General features: G+C 38.8%; 1 protein-coding gene across 1 annotated transcript in view; it reads left to right on the top strand.

Annotated features, from left to right (window-relative positions):
• The window catches only part of CNTNAP5 (contactin associated protein family member 5), a 226,655-nt gene that overhangs the window by 177,319 nt on the left and 32,164 nt on the right, over positions 1-17,172 (top strand). Inside the window, exons 15-19 of the mRNA XM_054381243.1 lie at positions 2,112-2,239; positions 2,409-2,579; positions 4,686-4,904; positions 13,340-13,579; positions 15,030-15,254. Coding sequence (XP_054237218.1) covers positions 2,112-2,239; positions 2,409-2,579; positions 4,686-4,904; positions 13,340-13,579; positions 15,030-15,254 — 983 coding nt within the window. The remainder of the gene's footprint in view (positions 1-2,111; positions 2,240-2,408; positions 2,580-4,685; positions 4,905-13,339; positions 13,580-15,029; positions 15,255-17,172) is intronic.

Here is a 17,172-nt window from a genome sequence, read left to right as displayed (position 1 = left end):
ATCATTCTGCCTTTTTTTTAAATTCCTTTTCCCTGCTTTCTTCTTCCTTCCCACTGAAATACCTTATTTAATTATCTTCTTAAGAAATAATAGTTCAGTGTTTATTACAACTGTTTTGTAATCTCTTGAGAGCATTTACACTAACTTTCCAAGATTGATACAATAAGCTATATGAGTATGCTGCCAAGAGATACCTGTGAAGTGATTTAGAGGCCACATACTTTTGATTCATACATAGTATTTTACCTTCTGAGTCTGTACTAAAAGCATCATTCTGCCTCATGCTTGGGAATTTCGTCTTGCTGAACTTTGTCTGTAATTACCTGCATGTCAGACACCCACTGGAACAAGAGAAAAATGTTAGGATCAGAGAGGTTACCTCTCCCTTTCTCCTTGGAATTATGAGACAATTAACTATGTTGCATGTAATTAGAAACTATGAAAAATAAATTAAATATATGCAGCCTGTATGAAAAAAATATCAAAATAACCCTTCCTTCTACTTTTTTCTAACGTTAATCAGAGTAGAGCACTTAGCTAAACAAACATCCGAGGCTGTGTGTCAGAGCATAACTGCAGTGTTCACCCTGAGCATTATTTCTTTGCTCAAGTCCTGTCTCCCATTAAACAGCTGGAACTATAGTGAGAGGTACTTTTGTGGAAGGTGGCATGACAAGCAGCATATAGGTAATCTGCGATCCTGCTAAGATATGAGACCCATTGGCAAAGATATCACTCAAAAAGTGATGCCTGTTTCCTGGGCTTTGTGTCACAGCTACCTGAAAGAGCAGTAGGTGTATATTTGGTATTATTGGCATTTTGGAGCGATAAACATGGAGCCTTTCACCTCTGAGCCGTCAGGTGAGTTAAGTCCAGACTCTGCATGCTGATTGCTGGGCCATGCAGAGGTAGGTGTCCTCTCCAGAACTATTGAGATTTGGCTCCACAAAGGACACTCTGCCAGGCTTATTTGCCCATATGCACAGGAGAGCTAGGACAAGGAAAAAAGAACTAGGAGGGGGAAAAAAGAGCTAGGAGAAGAACAAGAACTAGGAGAAGAAAAAAATTGTCACTGTGGAGATAAGATACAGTAGCACTCACCTCTGTATAATCAACTGATAGAGAAATACCTCCAGAGGGCAGTTCAGCTCTGTAAGGTCAGGGCTGGATGCCTGAGGGATTCAGTTCGTGAAGTACAGCAGAATGAGTGCACATCTGTATTTTCTGCCAGAGTCAAAGCTACTGAATCAGCTTAGGGACCGAAGGGCTGACATGAAACACGGTGCTGCGTTTTTAGGACAACAATTTCCCCAGCACATTAGGAGTAAAACCATAGAAATGATCCTTTAGGAATTTTCTTTCTTCTTGCTTTCTAGCAGTTGTGTATAATTTAGTTGCCGCTGAAGATTAAGCCCAGCTGATACAGGTAAGAGATGGTAGTTTGGCAATTGCAGTAAGTCAGCCTTCAGTACTCCATTTGCTGAAACAAAATTTCCATGGGCATATGCTGCAAAGAGCTGATGCAGTCCAAACTCCCTCTGACAATTCAGTCATCTTCATGGTGTGCTGAGTCAGTTGTATAGCAGCCATCTTGAAGTTGGATCAGGTATTGTCTGGCTGCCCCATACTAACAGCGTACTGGATCAGGGATTGGGTGTCCCCTTTCTGCTCAGGTAAAGCATAAAGCCAGCATAAATGCCATTATCTGTCTCCAGCTAACTTAACAGAAATGCAGACTTGGACTTAAAATTGATCCACATCATATTCATCCTGCTGAGGAAACCTGCTAGAGACCAGTTTATGTTAATGCACACTGGGCAGAATGGCAGCAATCTGCCTCAGCTTCACAATTGTTCTGCACAGTTACAGTCCGTACCAGGCAGCATCATGTGTCCAAATACAGTGTCTTCAGTGGTCAGTATCATGTATGAGCATAGAGTATATTTGTGCACATATGTGTCTTAAGTGGTGTGTGCCACTCAATCCTTGTAGGTAATCCTTTGAAAAGCCTTTCATCTTTAAGCATCTTTCAAATATTGCCTTGCATAAGGAATGCTGGGGATTTTGTCTGTGGTTAATCTGTCTCTTTCTGTTTGGTTATTATAATCCAGGACAAATGATACTGGCCTCCTTGCTTTCAAAGACCATTTGCCTGTAACTCAGATAGTGATCACTGACACAAACAGATCAAATTCCGAGGCTGCTTGGAAAATCGGCCCTTTGCGTTGCCATGGAGACAGTGAGTACCTAGCTCTTCTCAATTTCCATAGGTACAGAATGATCTCTCTTTGGTTTGGGTTTGGGTTTTGCTTTTTATGTATTTATCTGATGAAAGGTGGCTTTTCACATGCAGTTTGCAGCTGCTGTCCTGTGCCAATTAACTATAGAGAAGGGGGTTGTGTTTGCAGGGCAGTTCTGGAATGCTGCTTCCTTCAACACGGAGGCCTCCTACCTGCACTTCCCTACCTTCCATGCTGAGGTCAGCGCAGATATCTCCTTCTTCTTCAAAACTACTGCCATCGCTGGGGTATTCTTGGAAAACCTTGGAATTAAAGACTTCATACGAGTTGAAATAAGCTGTAAGTTTCACTGCCAAGAAATCTTGGTGTATTTGCCCAATTTGGCAGATGCAGAGATAAAGGAAGGGTGTATTTTATTGTCTTGAGGTGGTTGGAGGTGCCTGAAGAGGATAAGATAAAGACTAATTAATCTAGATTTATCTATTGCTCCTGTCAGATTTTCCCTGTATCACCTTGATCATTATACTTAATTTTGTTATGGCTAGGTTTATCTTTCTTAAGCAGCAAATTGAATTTACTTTTTTAACCCTGATTTTTTTCCCCCCTTTCTTTCTTTTCTCTTCCTCTTTACAGAAAAAGCTACTGGGTAGGTTTACCTGTAGCTTTGGTTGAAAGATGAAAACATTAATACAATCACTCTGATAGTTACTTGTTGTTTTTTTTTCCTGCATCAACATCATACCCAGTCTGATGCAGCCTTAGTGTTTCAGAGGGACTGTGTGTATGGGACAGCTATGAGGTGAAAATCTATGAGGGACATGATGCTGATGCAAAATAAGTCAGCCAAAATTGTGATGGACTTTGAGTACTTCAAAATCTAGTAAGTGACTGCAGTATGACTGCTACTCAGTATATAAAGGAGAGTAGCAGGAAACTTAATTAGTGAGGTTTTTGCCTTACTCCTGTTCAGATGAGCTCAAATATTTATTAATGACAAAAGAATACTGTGGTTTTGACATGAAATACGATTCCTGTATTCCATAATCTGTCAAGCTTAGGAAAAAAAAACCCAGAGTGCTACGCATTTTGTGATATGCTTATAATAACCCAAACATAAAATTTAATAAAACAGGGCCCCAAGGCCCTTTGATTCATTAAACCAATGGTAAATGTCATGGCGCATTATCACAAGGTAATGAGGTATGATTTACTATTAATTGCACATCAAAGTCTAATTTGGTTGTACTTCAGCACTGCATTTCATTCTCAGGGTTACAGAAGTAAAAAAAGACATTTTGAATCCAAATCTAACAAATACCATAAACTACAAAGAGGATTGTTCAGTGGAAGCTTTTTCGTGTGTGCTAAAGATGAACTTCTAAGGAAATGAGTTATTTAAAAGTTTGGGTAAAGTCTTGTCTTTGAAACTTAGACTTCTCATTAGTAGTTTGATGTTGTGTTTCTTGCTGCCAGATGGAATTTGCGGCCTAAAGGCCTGGTATCAGTGAAGCTCCACAAAGCAGCTGCTTCGAAGGCAAACAGCATTTTAGCAGATGCAGGGGCTCAGAATAGATCTTTGTCTATCCCTGTGGAGCGTTTCCTGTCTAAACTATCTAAGAATGAGCTTCCAAAACCAGACCTAGCCAATTTATTGGGCTCGAAATAACAGGGTTTTATGAATTTTCAATCCACACCCCTCTGGTTTTGTGGTTTGTGAACCTCATTCTTGTTCCTTCTGGTGTATTTAGCATTTTAGGAGGAGGAAAAATAATCAGCAGCAAGAATGTTAAGAAGTTCTGGCCCCTTTCAGGCTTCCAGATGAGCAAGATGGACTTCTTTATGTGGCTGTTGTTTTTCAATCATCCTACTTCTAGGATGCCTTACTATCTCTGGACATTTGTTACATACGCCTCTTCAGTTTAAGATCACCACTGAATTAATTTTTCATCTGTTTTTCCTAGCTTCCTGGGTCAGCATTATTCAGGCAAACAAATGCTTGTAGGATTCTCTCCTACCATATGTAGCCAAGTTCTGTAATTAAGTGCATGCTTTTTGGAAGATATAGTCAGAAAGAGCTCCTTCATCTTTTCTCCCATCTTAGCATTATTTATCCAAAATCTTTGCTACCATTCTGTGATGTTTGTACAGCATTTGGCACTTTTCCTTCAAAAAGAGAACTACTATTTCTAGAACACTGTAATTGTTACAGGAAAAAAAAAAGATAGGTATTCACAGCCAAGCATATCATAGTAGAGATCAAACAGGAAGGCTGCAGGCTTAGATTTATGTATAAGCTGCTGTGTGGGAGATGGGAGGTAAATGATGCTGTACTATTTGCTGACATAAACGTTAATGGACCCTATATTTATATAAGATTTCTTGATGTCAAAACCATGATTTAATTCAGACCTTCACTTCCTCTTCACATTTGTTAATCTATTCTAGCCCCTAAAGAGATCACCTTCTCCATAGATGTTGGGAATGGCCCCACAGAAGTCACTGTGCAGTCTCCCACACCCCTGAATGACAACCAATGGCACTACGTTCGAGCGGAGAGGAACCTCAAGCAAACCTCTCTCCAGGTGGATAGCCTCCCCAAGAAGGTCCTGGAGGCACCTACTGAGGGGCACTTCCGCTTGCAGCTCAACAGCCAATTATTTGTAGGTAGGGATCATTCAAGGGTTTCTGTAGATATGTACAATATTTCTATGTCCACACCTTGGTAATGCTATCGTTTCACCATTCAGCTTGCATGTTGTGACCTGATTTTGCTTTCTCATCTTCTACTCCTGCATATGCAACATAAAGTAAATACAAGCTCTAGTGCCTTTATACTCAAAGAACTATCCATAGTTTAATCATATTATAGTAGATGGTATTTTTACGATCTAAGAGTGCTTGAAACATATTTATTGCCAAAGAATTCCTATTATTTCTTCTTACTGGCCATGTAGCTGTAGGAAATGTGATCTCTCATTTTAGATGCAATGTAAAAGGCACAAATTCACCATATAAGCTTCTAGGGGAAAGCTTGATAACAATGTAGTCTTAAAGTTTGTTCCTTCAGCATGCCTTCCAAAACTCTTATTTGACCAGAGAGTGCTTGTGTGAGAGAACCATGAACACAGTTAAAACAAACAAAAGTATTTTAACTGAAGGTGATTTTTCAAAGGGAAAATAAAAATAGATTGAGACCAGCTTGTATTTGATAATGTAATCAGGGAATACAAAGGGATATCCCCCTCTTCTATATTCAAACACTGTCCTCCTGAGTAATCTGCTCAGTGATGAAGCATGATGCTGATCACTTGTTTCTCAAATGCTAAGATGATCCTAAACACGTTCTGCAGGAGGCAAGACCAGAAGGCAGTGTTGAGCTGAGTTAGAAACATCAGGGAAAGCTAGTCAAGATACCATTTCCAATTAGAAAACTTAGAGGATTTAATGACTGGATAGACTTTTCCAAATTTCTGGGTTTGTCTTTTTTAAAGGAGTTTATCATAAGTCATCTATCAAAATTCAAGCCCCTTACTGGTAATACCTGAACGTTTGCTTCTATACTGTTTCAGCACAATCTCTTTAAAACCAGAGAGGCAATTTAAGCTCCACTAATGTAGTGAACTCCTTGTGCTACCACTTCTGGTGGTGCATAGCAGGATGTGAACTGCAGCCCACAATGTTTGTTATGTATTAGAACACTATGAAGGCTTAGGGACTCGCAGTGATGCTGGGACTAGAAGGACCCTGAGGAGCTGTCCTCAGGTCCTTCTGCTCCTGATCCTCCTGCTCAAAGTGAGAGTCAAAGAGAAAACAGTCTGAGATCATACCAAAGGAGTTTTAGGTTAGACATTAGCAAGAATGTCTTCTCTGCAAGAGTTGTCAAGCCCTGGAACAGGCTGCTCAGGCGGGTGAAGTCCCCACCTATAGAGGGCCTGAAAAGCTGTGTAGGTGGTGTGCTGACGGACATGGCTGAGTGGTGACTTGGCAGTGCTACTTAATGGGTGGACTTGATCTTAAAAGCCACATCCAGCCAGAATGATTCCATGATTCTATGACTACAGATACATCATATATATTAACTGCTTACAGTCTCACCTCTGAAAAGCAGTATCTGCCTACAAGCTTGCTTCTCTGCCTCAGCAAAATAAAGAGGTGACCTAAACAAACGTGGTGGTGGTTTTAAAAGTGACATACTCACTGAATTGCATGATAGCCAAGGACCTCAACAGAGAAATGTGCCCACAGGAGCTCATGTCAGCGAAGATAAATGCAAAGCCCTACACCTGGGGCAGAATAGCATCTTGTACCATACAAGATGGGGACTGAGTGAGTGGGTAGCAGCTCTGCAGAAAAGGTCCCATTGATTTTGGTTGAGAAGTGAATCTATACCTCACCTGAATATTGCCATGCTTTTTAGGTCAGGTTGGACCAGTTGATCTACAGCAGTAATTTCTGACCTAAGTTTTTCTCTGACTGTACTTAATATTTACAGCCAACTCTAGGATATATTTACTGTGTCTCAGCAAAAAGGTGAAAAGTTCTGATTGTGCAGTAACTAGATTGCATTCAGTCATCCATCTACGTTTCTATTGAACCCTGAACACAAAACCTAATGTTTTTAGGTGTTCTTTTTCCACCCTTAGCTTTATCAACTTGAAGACCAAAACTGTTTGTGACTTCCTGAGTTTTCCTAAGAGCAGTCAGAAGAGCTGGAAACCTGGGCAGCTTCCTGATTCTGGCATTGTTTGTCCCCAGGTGCTTGAGGAAAGGGTGGCAGAAGTCCAATAATACACAGATGTGACATAATTTCTCTCTGCTGAAGGTCTCATTCCAATCTCTAATAGGAAGCAACTGATTTAATACCTCAAACATGCAGAGTGAATTTTATGCTATCTGAAAAATAAATGCATAAACAACATTGTAAAAAGGAAAGAAGCAGCAACACATAATATTACTCCCTACTTCCCCCATAATACACAATATTATTGTTTCTGCAGCATTATGCATACTGGCAGTCTTTCTGGGGTTTCCACCATTAGTATGCCCATTCTTAATTAATAATCTACATTACTGACATGATTTGCTGATTATAAAATGTTAAAAATAAAAATTAATTGCATCTCCCTTTTTCATTCTTTTTAAACATGGAATGTTGTTTCCATACTGGAGATAGCTAGTCATTATGATAAAATCTTTTTCTTCTTTTTTTTTTTTTTCATTTTCTTGATTTTTTTCCAGAATCAATTTACATCTTTTGTAAATCTCATAAGTAAGGCTCAATGTCAAAATGTAATTTAGTCTATTTATCTTCTGGAAGCATTTATTGATCCTCTGGGAAAAAGGAACTATATTAGTATCATGTAGCATTATGATGATGATGGAAATGGAGACCCACTGTAGCTTTCAAACTACAAGTATTTTCCTGTAACTTCAGAGACATCAGCCTATATGCAGTATATGTGAGGTGTTCTTGTGTCTTTGTCTTTTAGGAAGTCATATGCAGGAAATCACACATATAAAATAAATCTGGAAATTTGTAAAATGTGATTACAGGGACAGTTGGCTGTTTTGTGAACAAGTTATTTACTTCTTTTTTGGACAGATTTTTCTTTCTGAACCCAAAACCCAGATATATTTGGGACTGTAATAGGAGTATCTAGCTTTGGGGATTTTATATTAGTTTGTTGATGGTTTGCTTGTGTTTGGTTTTCTTTGTTTTGTTTTTATTTCAAAACAAAAAGTTGGCCTGTCAAACAGACTTTATCTTCTATGATTTATAGTAAGGAAACTTGAACAGAAGCCTTTTCCAGCAATGGCCACAAAACAGTCAGTCGAAGGCAGTCATGGAGCTGTGCTTCATTTACTTCTGATCTGGCGATACTGACACATTGTGAGGAAGTTAATCAGCCTTTAAATACTTTGTAAGAACAGGAGTTAAGAAGAGCTGACTTTCCTTGAATTTTATCTTCAGACTGACTGACTACTTTAGAAGATTTGGGCTTTTATTGAAGATTTTCCAATGACTAAACACAGAGAAGAATTTCCCTTTTATGTTTGTGGGTGCTTTTATGACCAGTAAGAGACAAATTCACATTTCTGTCTTCCTGAGTAGAGACCTTGCTGCTGTTTCTTTCTTTTTTTTTCACCCTCCTACCAGTTTTCTTGAAACATGAGAGGGTATAATAGTCTGTCTTAAATTTTGGCAAGAAATTATAAAAATAATGGATTCAGAAGTAAAAATATACCGCATGAATGAGCAAATCTCTTTTTCCATAAGAAGTCAAACCAATACCCCCAAATAACAACAAAAGTTTAGTCATTTTAGATGGAGAAAATACTCATTGTAAAATAATGCAAATCAGTGTCTGGAAGACTGTGAAAAATGTGAACTTGAGTTGTCTAAGAGGGATGCTAACTGATAGATAATGACAGTCTTTGGATGTTGTGATTGCTTATTCCAGCAGAGAAATCCAGAGCATCAGAGAGTATAGCAGAACCTGGAATTCTCACTATGAATTAGATTGTACCAATGCTAATTTTGAGTTGTGCATGTTCTTGAATTTTAAGACTGTCTGCATCACTGAGAGGATAAAAATCCACTTCCAGCTTGGTCTGTATACTTAAACATAACCATGGGTGTGTTTAATGTTTTTAAACTGCATTTCTGTGGAGTATTTCTGAATGCTAGGCACATCTTACTGGGCTTGAACTCACATTACAGTACTTGGATTAACAGTACTATCTCTGAGAAAGTTTCTTCACTCCTGGACTTGGTAAGTGTGGAATAGCCATAATTCATTATCTGCACACAAATATAGTTCCATTTTGGAGCTGTTACATCCAACAGATAGAGAAGTTCACCAAGGTTTTGCATATTCTGAAAAAATGTATTCAAATAGTGATTTTTGTTTACACCAAAGTGTCTTATATCTTCATAATGTATAAAAGGAATTGATTGAGCTAGAATCAGGTCTTCTTCACATATATTGATACTATTCATTGTAATCACAGAGATGCTGGAATTTGGATGTCATTTCTTTTCATACCACCTGTTTTCCATTCCCTTCTGCCCTGCCACCTTTCATTGCCCTGTTTTGTGTTTAATTCAATGATCTTGGCTGTTCTTGCATCACGCTGATATTTTGCCTACCCTGCACATCTGTCTTTTGGGGATGTTCCCCTTAGGGGAACACAACCTAAGCATTTGCTCTGGCCAGCACGCCACAATAGCTTGTATAAGAATTTGCTGTTTCTCGATGTTCCCAGAATTTCACTGCACTGATGATATCTTACACTTGCTGTTCAAAATAGACTTGCTGTCTTCTTAAATGGATCTGTCTGGAGGTAAAAACCAAAAGGAGGGAAGTCAAAATGGAGACATTCAAATCTAATCCGTCTCCTTTTATCTCTTCATCCATAGCAACACAATGTGACAGGATACAAATTTGGAATTCTTGTTTTATTCCAATACTTCCTATAAATACCTGATAATATCCAATTATGGTTTCTCACTGGTGTGAAGAAACAGTGCTGCATAGTCAGTAAGAGACAGAGTGTAAATTAAGCAGCGTTTGTATGATTAGCTTTTGTGTTAAATGTGTAATTGATTATGTACTTATCTATGGATTACCAGAAAGAGGTTTTTCTATGTCTGCTCTTGTTCCAAGAACTTAAAAAGTTTGCTTAAAGCTGACACTGGCATACATGGAGTATGTGGCAGGCTTCTGAGATAGCTTTCTTTGTGTGTAAAGTGGAAGGGAGAACTGACATTTCCTTGCTAATACACTCAAAAAATCAAACAAGTTTGGGTTTTAAAGCAGCTTAAAGGAGTTAGAAAACCATTTCTCACTTCCTTTTAGTGGGTCTTGGGCATCTAACTGCTTTATTATCCTGAGTCACAACAAGGGTATTCTTGGATGTGGCTGTTTCTTCTGTTAATTTAAAAATATTAACAGTAGAAGGAGTAAACAACAAACAATGTACAGGCTAGATAATATCAGCTAACCAAATACTCAGCAATAGCCTAATTTGGCACATCACTTGCTCTGAAGACACAGGCAAAAATTACTTCTTTCATTGGATAGTCACTTTCAGCATTCAAAAGAAGAGACATCCTTCTACAGAATGGATGGCTGGCCTCTGGTATATCCTTGTGGTCCTGGAGGAGGTATGTCGTTACCTCTGGCCATGGTGCAGTCTGAAATGAAACTCATATCTAATAGAGAAAGCATGACCATAATACTCCAGCCTGGGGCAGGGCATGGAAAGTCTTCACAGACCTCTTTGAGAAGAGGATTTGCGCTCAGACTGGTAACATTTGAGAAGCAAACCAAAAATCCTAAGAAGTTCATTTCATGCATTAGAGCTTTGATGAGAAGTTTTTGTGCTGCTCATTTGGTATATTAAGGGAGACTAGCAAAGTTAAGTTCCTGGCTTTGTGGTTTTATTTTGGGAGCAAGGGAGCAAGAAATCCTTGGTGACTGTTCTCTGTGTGTTGTAGAAATGCAATGTACGCCAGAGAGAGTCAACAGCTGAGAAACTTTCTTAGGAGACATTAAAAAAAAAGATAAAAAGAAAGAGCATACTTTGTTTATTGTTGTTTTTAAAGGGATCTGTAGTCACTTTGAAAAGTTTTGGAGGCCAGAAGGAGGAATTAGTTCTTAAATCCTTTGTGTATCCTGACTACTTTGTGCAGCTTCCACAAGTGTGACTTGGATGTCTTCTGGGGAATATGATTGCAAATTCTCCTACTGCTGAGTAATAATAATTATGATTCTTACACTCCCATGACATTTCCTTTTCTTTGTATGAGTTACATAAAGCAAGAATGTTCCTAATACTTACTCATGCTGCTTTAGCCTCCCTAATCCAGTTGTTACCAACAAAAAGCCCTTTGCTTTTTAGAGTAATCTTCAAACCATTGATAGAATGTTAATTATTTAGCCAATTGTATCACCAAGCTACACTGCAAGTGGTGACATGTGAGCTTTTTGCCCCTTCCTCCCAGACTCTCTCCTCCTTGTCCCAAAGTTTAAATTTCATAAATACTTTGCTGAAAAAGACTTGGCTCATTTGACTGTTGCCTCCATTCGACAAAGAACCCTTCACGTTGGTGTTTATAGTCCTGAAGTTTATTCTAAAATCTGTTTTCCTGAATAAAACCTCTAGGTTGCATCCATGGGAATTGTCCAGTTGAACAGGTCAGTTAGAATAGGAAGAATCTGCAAAACCTAATTTGGAGAGAAGGTCTGTTTGTTGTTTTGAGTTTTTTTCTCTGCTTCATGGGGATGTATTTGAAGATTAGATCTAGTCAGCTGAAGAAAACTGTCCAAATAATAAACATACTTGCTTAATCAATACTGTGTAAATCTAGGATCATATAGATGGTCTCAGTTAAGCTCTACAGTTTCCATACACTAAAAGAGAAGAGTGAGGAACTTTACATGGCTTTCCAGGGTGCTTTAGAGAGAAGTAAGAATATGAGTAATGCAATAACCATGACATCTCTGGAATAGTTAGCAATAGTTCATCATTTCTGCTTGTAATATTTATGATTACCTCCCAGGCAAATGAAATCAAAGTAATCAGAAACCTTGAAGGGGGAAATCGCATTTCTACTTATTTGGACATTACAGAACAAAATTCCCAAAGAAAAGGATTATGTGTGCACAGTGCAGCAAATGCAGAGGGCCCAATTATTGTCCTCAGAGGGCCCTTAAAATAAGTTAGCTAACATTTGCTCACCTGAAAAGAATAGCTAGCTAGAGAGGAATTTGAAAATATTTGTTTCTCTGAGAAAGACATCATAAAATTAGCACAAAATAAACCTGTTTCACACATACTACCTGTAGTTCATTTATTCTAATTCAAATCCAATACTTCTGCTATTAGTGTACCAGAAAGAATAATGTGCTAGAATTTTTTAGCAGAACAGCATGGTTTTGGTGAGATTTCTTTTCAGACCGTTGCTTCATTCTCTTAGCTTGCAGAAGTCTTTCTTTAATTAAACAATTTATGAAAACAAAACAAAAACCTAGATGCTGTTCTGCAAGGACTTACTAAACAAATGCAATCTCTTCTCTCATGCACTTTGATATAGAACCAACTTCTTCAGAAGAATAATTAGGGCAGGTAACTTTTTTCATACTGCTTTTGCAGTGAATCTAGCATTTCACAGCCTATGAATGCTGATAACTCCTGAACCAGATTTTTCATATTTACAATGTCTTGGTAGCAATCAAAATTATTGGCAACTGCCAAACAAAGCCTACAATAAGAAAAGTGGAGATATTTTCATGAAGTACTCTAACAGTCATCATTATTATCATTATCAGAGATCACCTCTCACAGAAAAAAGTGTCTTCATTGTAACACTGTTAAGAATTTCATTGGGCAGATAAGTTAGCTAGCTTGCAGAGACTGAATCTTGTATAGACCCATGCAGCTCTGGTCTTCAAGAAGACATGCAATTATATTTAATAATTGTAATAAATAATACAGCTGTGACCTGAAGTCATGTTTCTTGACTACAACCACCATTCACATGCAACAACAGGTTGGGCAGACATGCATAAAATTTGGGCTCAAATCATTTCCCTTCAGCCAGCAGGTCTGGTGCTGAACATGATTCATCCCTGCTATCTGGACTCATCAGAATGTGTAACTCGCCTACTGTTGGGATTAGGATGTTATTTATGCTCTGTGCTATGGCAACAAATATATAAAAAAACCCCCAGACATTTTAGGTTTGGATTTTTCATGTATTATGTGATATGCAGACATACGATAAAGAGGCTAATCTTTTTCCCAAACGAATTTGCAGTTTAAATGCCAGACAGGGCAGTAGATAAGGCAGAAAAGAGAAGAATGGCAAAAAGAATGTGTCACATACAGCTTTTTAGTCCTTTCATACAGATAGAGACCTTTAGTTTTCAGGTCTGGAAGTCTGTCAACTTTTGCCACTGTATGCATTGATACATAATAGATTTGGGGTTTTAAAATTCATGGATCCATATTTGTAGCCCTGGATTGGACACTGGGAGTTTGATTACTTTGCAGATTCACCAATGAATGCATGTCCTTTTTTCTCTCTTTTTCAGGGGGAACAGCCTCCAGACTTAAGGGCTATTTGGGATGCATTCGATCTCTACATTTAAATGGACAAAAACTTGACCTTGAGGAGAGAGCTAAAATGACTCCTGGTGTTAAACCTGGATGCCCAGGACATTGCAGCAGTTATGGTAACCTGTGTCATAATGGAGGAAAATGTGTGGAGAAGTATAATGGTTATTCCTGTGATTGTACCAACTCAGCCTATGAAGGACCTTTTTGCAAGGAAGGTAGGCAGCAAGCATTGGTCCCAGGCCCTTAGTGGTCTCTGAATTACAGCACAATTTCATCCGTGTCAGTGTGATGTCCCTCAAGTTACAAGAAGGTGCTCTAATATCAGCTTTACTGTTTATCTTAAGCAGGCTATAATGCCTCCTTTTGTTGACTCCATTAATGGCCTCAGAAATTAGTTGTACTATTAACGTTACCAACTGTATCCCACTATGAGTCCTGTATTGAGTTGTCTGTGTCTTGGGCCAGACATTAACAATATAGGACTATAATTTTCCATAACATTTGTCTGCCTGTGTCTGAACATCTACTTTGCTTGTTTTTAAACCTCATCCAACTTTGTCCACCTTAAAATCTTGAGGGCTTTTCTTTGCAGAGTTTTTGAATAATGGTGTTACAAGAATGTGAGGTTTTTTATCATTCCTGTGACAAATCATTCTGAACTTAAGAGCTTTTAAAAATAAGCATGAAGCATTCAGTCTCTTGAATGTGTCCTCACTGAAACTTTCTGGTGACTCGTAGATGTTGCCAACACCAGAAAAAGGAGTGGGGCAAATAAAGAACATCTAATTTAGACAGCATGTGATTGTAAAAGGAAGGAAATAGTAAAACTCCTGCTCAGTCACAGCAAGGGTTTTAATTACTGTGGCTGCTGCTCACCCTACTAAGAGGGTCACATCATCTGCTGGTGTAAATCAGCCTAGTTGTACTGCAGGCCATGTAACTATGCTCACTTACACGAGCTGAGGATTTGGCACCAATGCCAAAAGAGGCATATCAAATAACCACAGTGTCCTGTTAAGAGACGTTGCTGTAGAGATGAAGATGCTGTACTGGAGAAAGCACTTGCAGTCAGTCTGTAGCTGGAGATACTGCCATCTTGACTTTACCATGCCTCACATTAGAAAAAATCTTTCTGTTATCACACCTGTGTATGTCATGGCCAGACCGTGCTGTGTTTATTGAAAACACAAGCAGGAGTTTCTCTTCTTTTGGAGTCAGCAAAGTCAACTTCTCTTACTGGTTGTCTTTGGTTCAATGTGTTGCTTTCATAATGAAAAAAAAGAAGATGGAAAGGACAGACATATTGTCTTTCCTGAGCAGGGAAGACAGAGAATATCGCCTTACATATCAGCTGTCAGAGGATGTTGAACTGGGCATTTATTTGGCTAACAGGCATTTTGGCCTGTTCCATCTTGTGGAACTCTGATTCCAGTACTAAAATAGTTTACTTGAGAGGTCTCTCTCCATACGCTGTCCTTTGTGCCACGCAAACAGACTATAAGTAAGGACATACTGCTCATCTAAATAAGGAACAGTGATGTCAGACAGGTCAGAGAAGGTTTGCAGTGTTCTGCTTCTGAGGCAGTCAGCTCATGTCCATGACTGTCTGGGAGATCTGAAAATGCAGGAGCTGAAATTATTTCCTTGGTTTATGTATTCTTTCAGAGGTTTCTGCATTATTTGAAGCTGGCACTTCCATTACCTATATTTTCCAAGAGCCTTTTCCCGTCACAAAAAACGCAAGCACCTCAAGCTCTGCCATTTATGCAGATGCCGTCATATCCAAGGAAAATATTGCGCTTAGCTTTCTCACAGCACATACTCCAAGCCTTCTGCTGTACATCAACACCTACCTTCATGAATATTTGGCTGTAATTCTCTCCAAGAATGGTAAGTACTCTTGATTTGCTACCAAAGAGAGACCGGGGTAGCTGTGTTAAGGAGTTTTTTGTGAGAAAAGTGTAGAATTCTGCACTGATTTAAGTTCATTTCTGTGTCTGCAACTTTATTAACTTGATGGTATTCAGTTCACACAAATGGCTATCACTCTTGTTTATAGACCTTTATTTGGCATTCAGTGCTACACTTGCCCATTCAGTCTTTGAATAATCATGTTGTTGGGGCTTAAAATGTGCTTTGAGTTTCATTTGGCAAGACTGTACAAAAGCAATCCTTCGCTATTTATTCCACACTGAGATCCATTAGGCCTCCAAGATAAGGGAATGAGAAATACCATGAATGTACAAGAACACTTGGTGCAGAAATATATTATCATTTTGTCTTTTGCATTCTGTCTTGCCACATGTATTGCTCTTCACTGGGTTGTTTCAATGGAATATGACCAGTATGTCTGAATATTAAGGCCAGAAAATGTAAAAGTTTTCTAGGTTCACTGATGAAAACATGAGCTGCAAATCCGTCTTTTATTAAAAGACACATGGTGTGGGGGCTTTCTGAAAACATGTCAAGATTTTAGTGGCATAGGTTCTATGTCTTCTCAGTAAGACTCTGTCTTCTGAGTCCTTAGAGTGCTTTCAGAAAACTCACTCAAGATGAACATCATCCAAGACAATGGGGATGTTTGAATTATTCAAGAGTTATCAGGCAGTGGAAGTGATGAGTAAGTGTGTTGGTGAGTCACTAGCCTGTGGCAGAACAATAGAAAGTTAATGCTATGTGGTTGGCTATGTACGTTTGACCAAATGACCCAGACCACTCTGAAGCCTTGCAAATTTCAAAATAGCTCAGCTTTCAAGTACCAGTCAAATGGAACTGTAAGAAAAGAAGAAAAAGAAAAAAAAAAAGGTACCAAGTACAAAGATTTTATTCTCTGTCTGAGCTTTTTAGTAGTTTATCTTCTGGATATGTCACATGGCTAGCATGCCAGCTGGCATGGGATGAGTATTCAGATCCTTAGGAGGGGCAGCTGGGACAGCATCAGCCTGGACGCATCACGCCAAAGTGAAGTTGCAGCAGGGTAATGAAACTACTGAGGAAACTCTCTCTCCACTCTCACATCCAATCCCAGGTTTCTATCTCTGATTTGCTCTCAAATGCAAGTGTTTATGAGTTTCAGATATACAAATTTTCCAGTACATAACTCCAGGGTGCCAGAAGTTAGCCCCTGCTGAGGTCAGACATTGGAATCTCCTTCTGTTACACTCAGGTCTCTCGATGACACTCATGCAATTGAAAATAGCCCTAAAGTGAATGAAAATGTAATATCCATTTAAATCACCTTTACTCCTGCCAGAGTAGTGTAAAATGACCTTAGAAACACGAGTCAGTTGACTTTTATTGATGAAATACAATCATAAACTAGCTATAATTGTGAAGTTCTGACAGGGGCAAATGTAATGGTGGTTGGGGACAGGGCTGGAATCAGGACACTAGGATCTCTTGTAGCAGCCTATCAGGAACAGAGATAAACTTTTCGTTTTGGCAGCTGCACCATTTGCAGATCTCTGCTTTGGCTCCTACAGAGACAGGGAATCTCAGTACTTCCAGAAATTAGGGGGGTGCAGGACACTCAAACAACTGAAACAGTGGTGCTTTTTCTCATATCTGTACCTCTATTTACTCACTTGTAAAAAGATGATAATGCAACAGTAGTGTGATGGTTTGAAACTCTCTTTAATTTTTCTTCTCAAAGTTCAAGCAGAGAAAGTGAGTGTAAATAAGTCACTATTGGGTGTAAGAAAGCAAAACAATGATTGTTCTAAAAACTTCCATTGGATAGATAGAAATGTTTAAGAACTACTACTCAAAACAAAGTGGGGCAGTTTGCAGTCAGGGCAACTGGCTGGGC

The sequence above is a fragment of the Indicator indicator genome, chromosome 5, assembly GCF_027791375.1.
Source record: "Indicator indicator isolate 239-I01 chromosome 5, UM_Iind_1.1, whole genome shotgun sequence".
NCBI lineage: Eukaryota > Metazoa > Chordata > Aves > Piciformes > Indicatoridae > Indicator > Indicator indicator.
The sequence above is the reverse complement of the archived record's forward strand: the minus strand, read 5'-3'. Positions and strand labels throughout refer to the sequence as shown.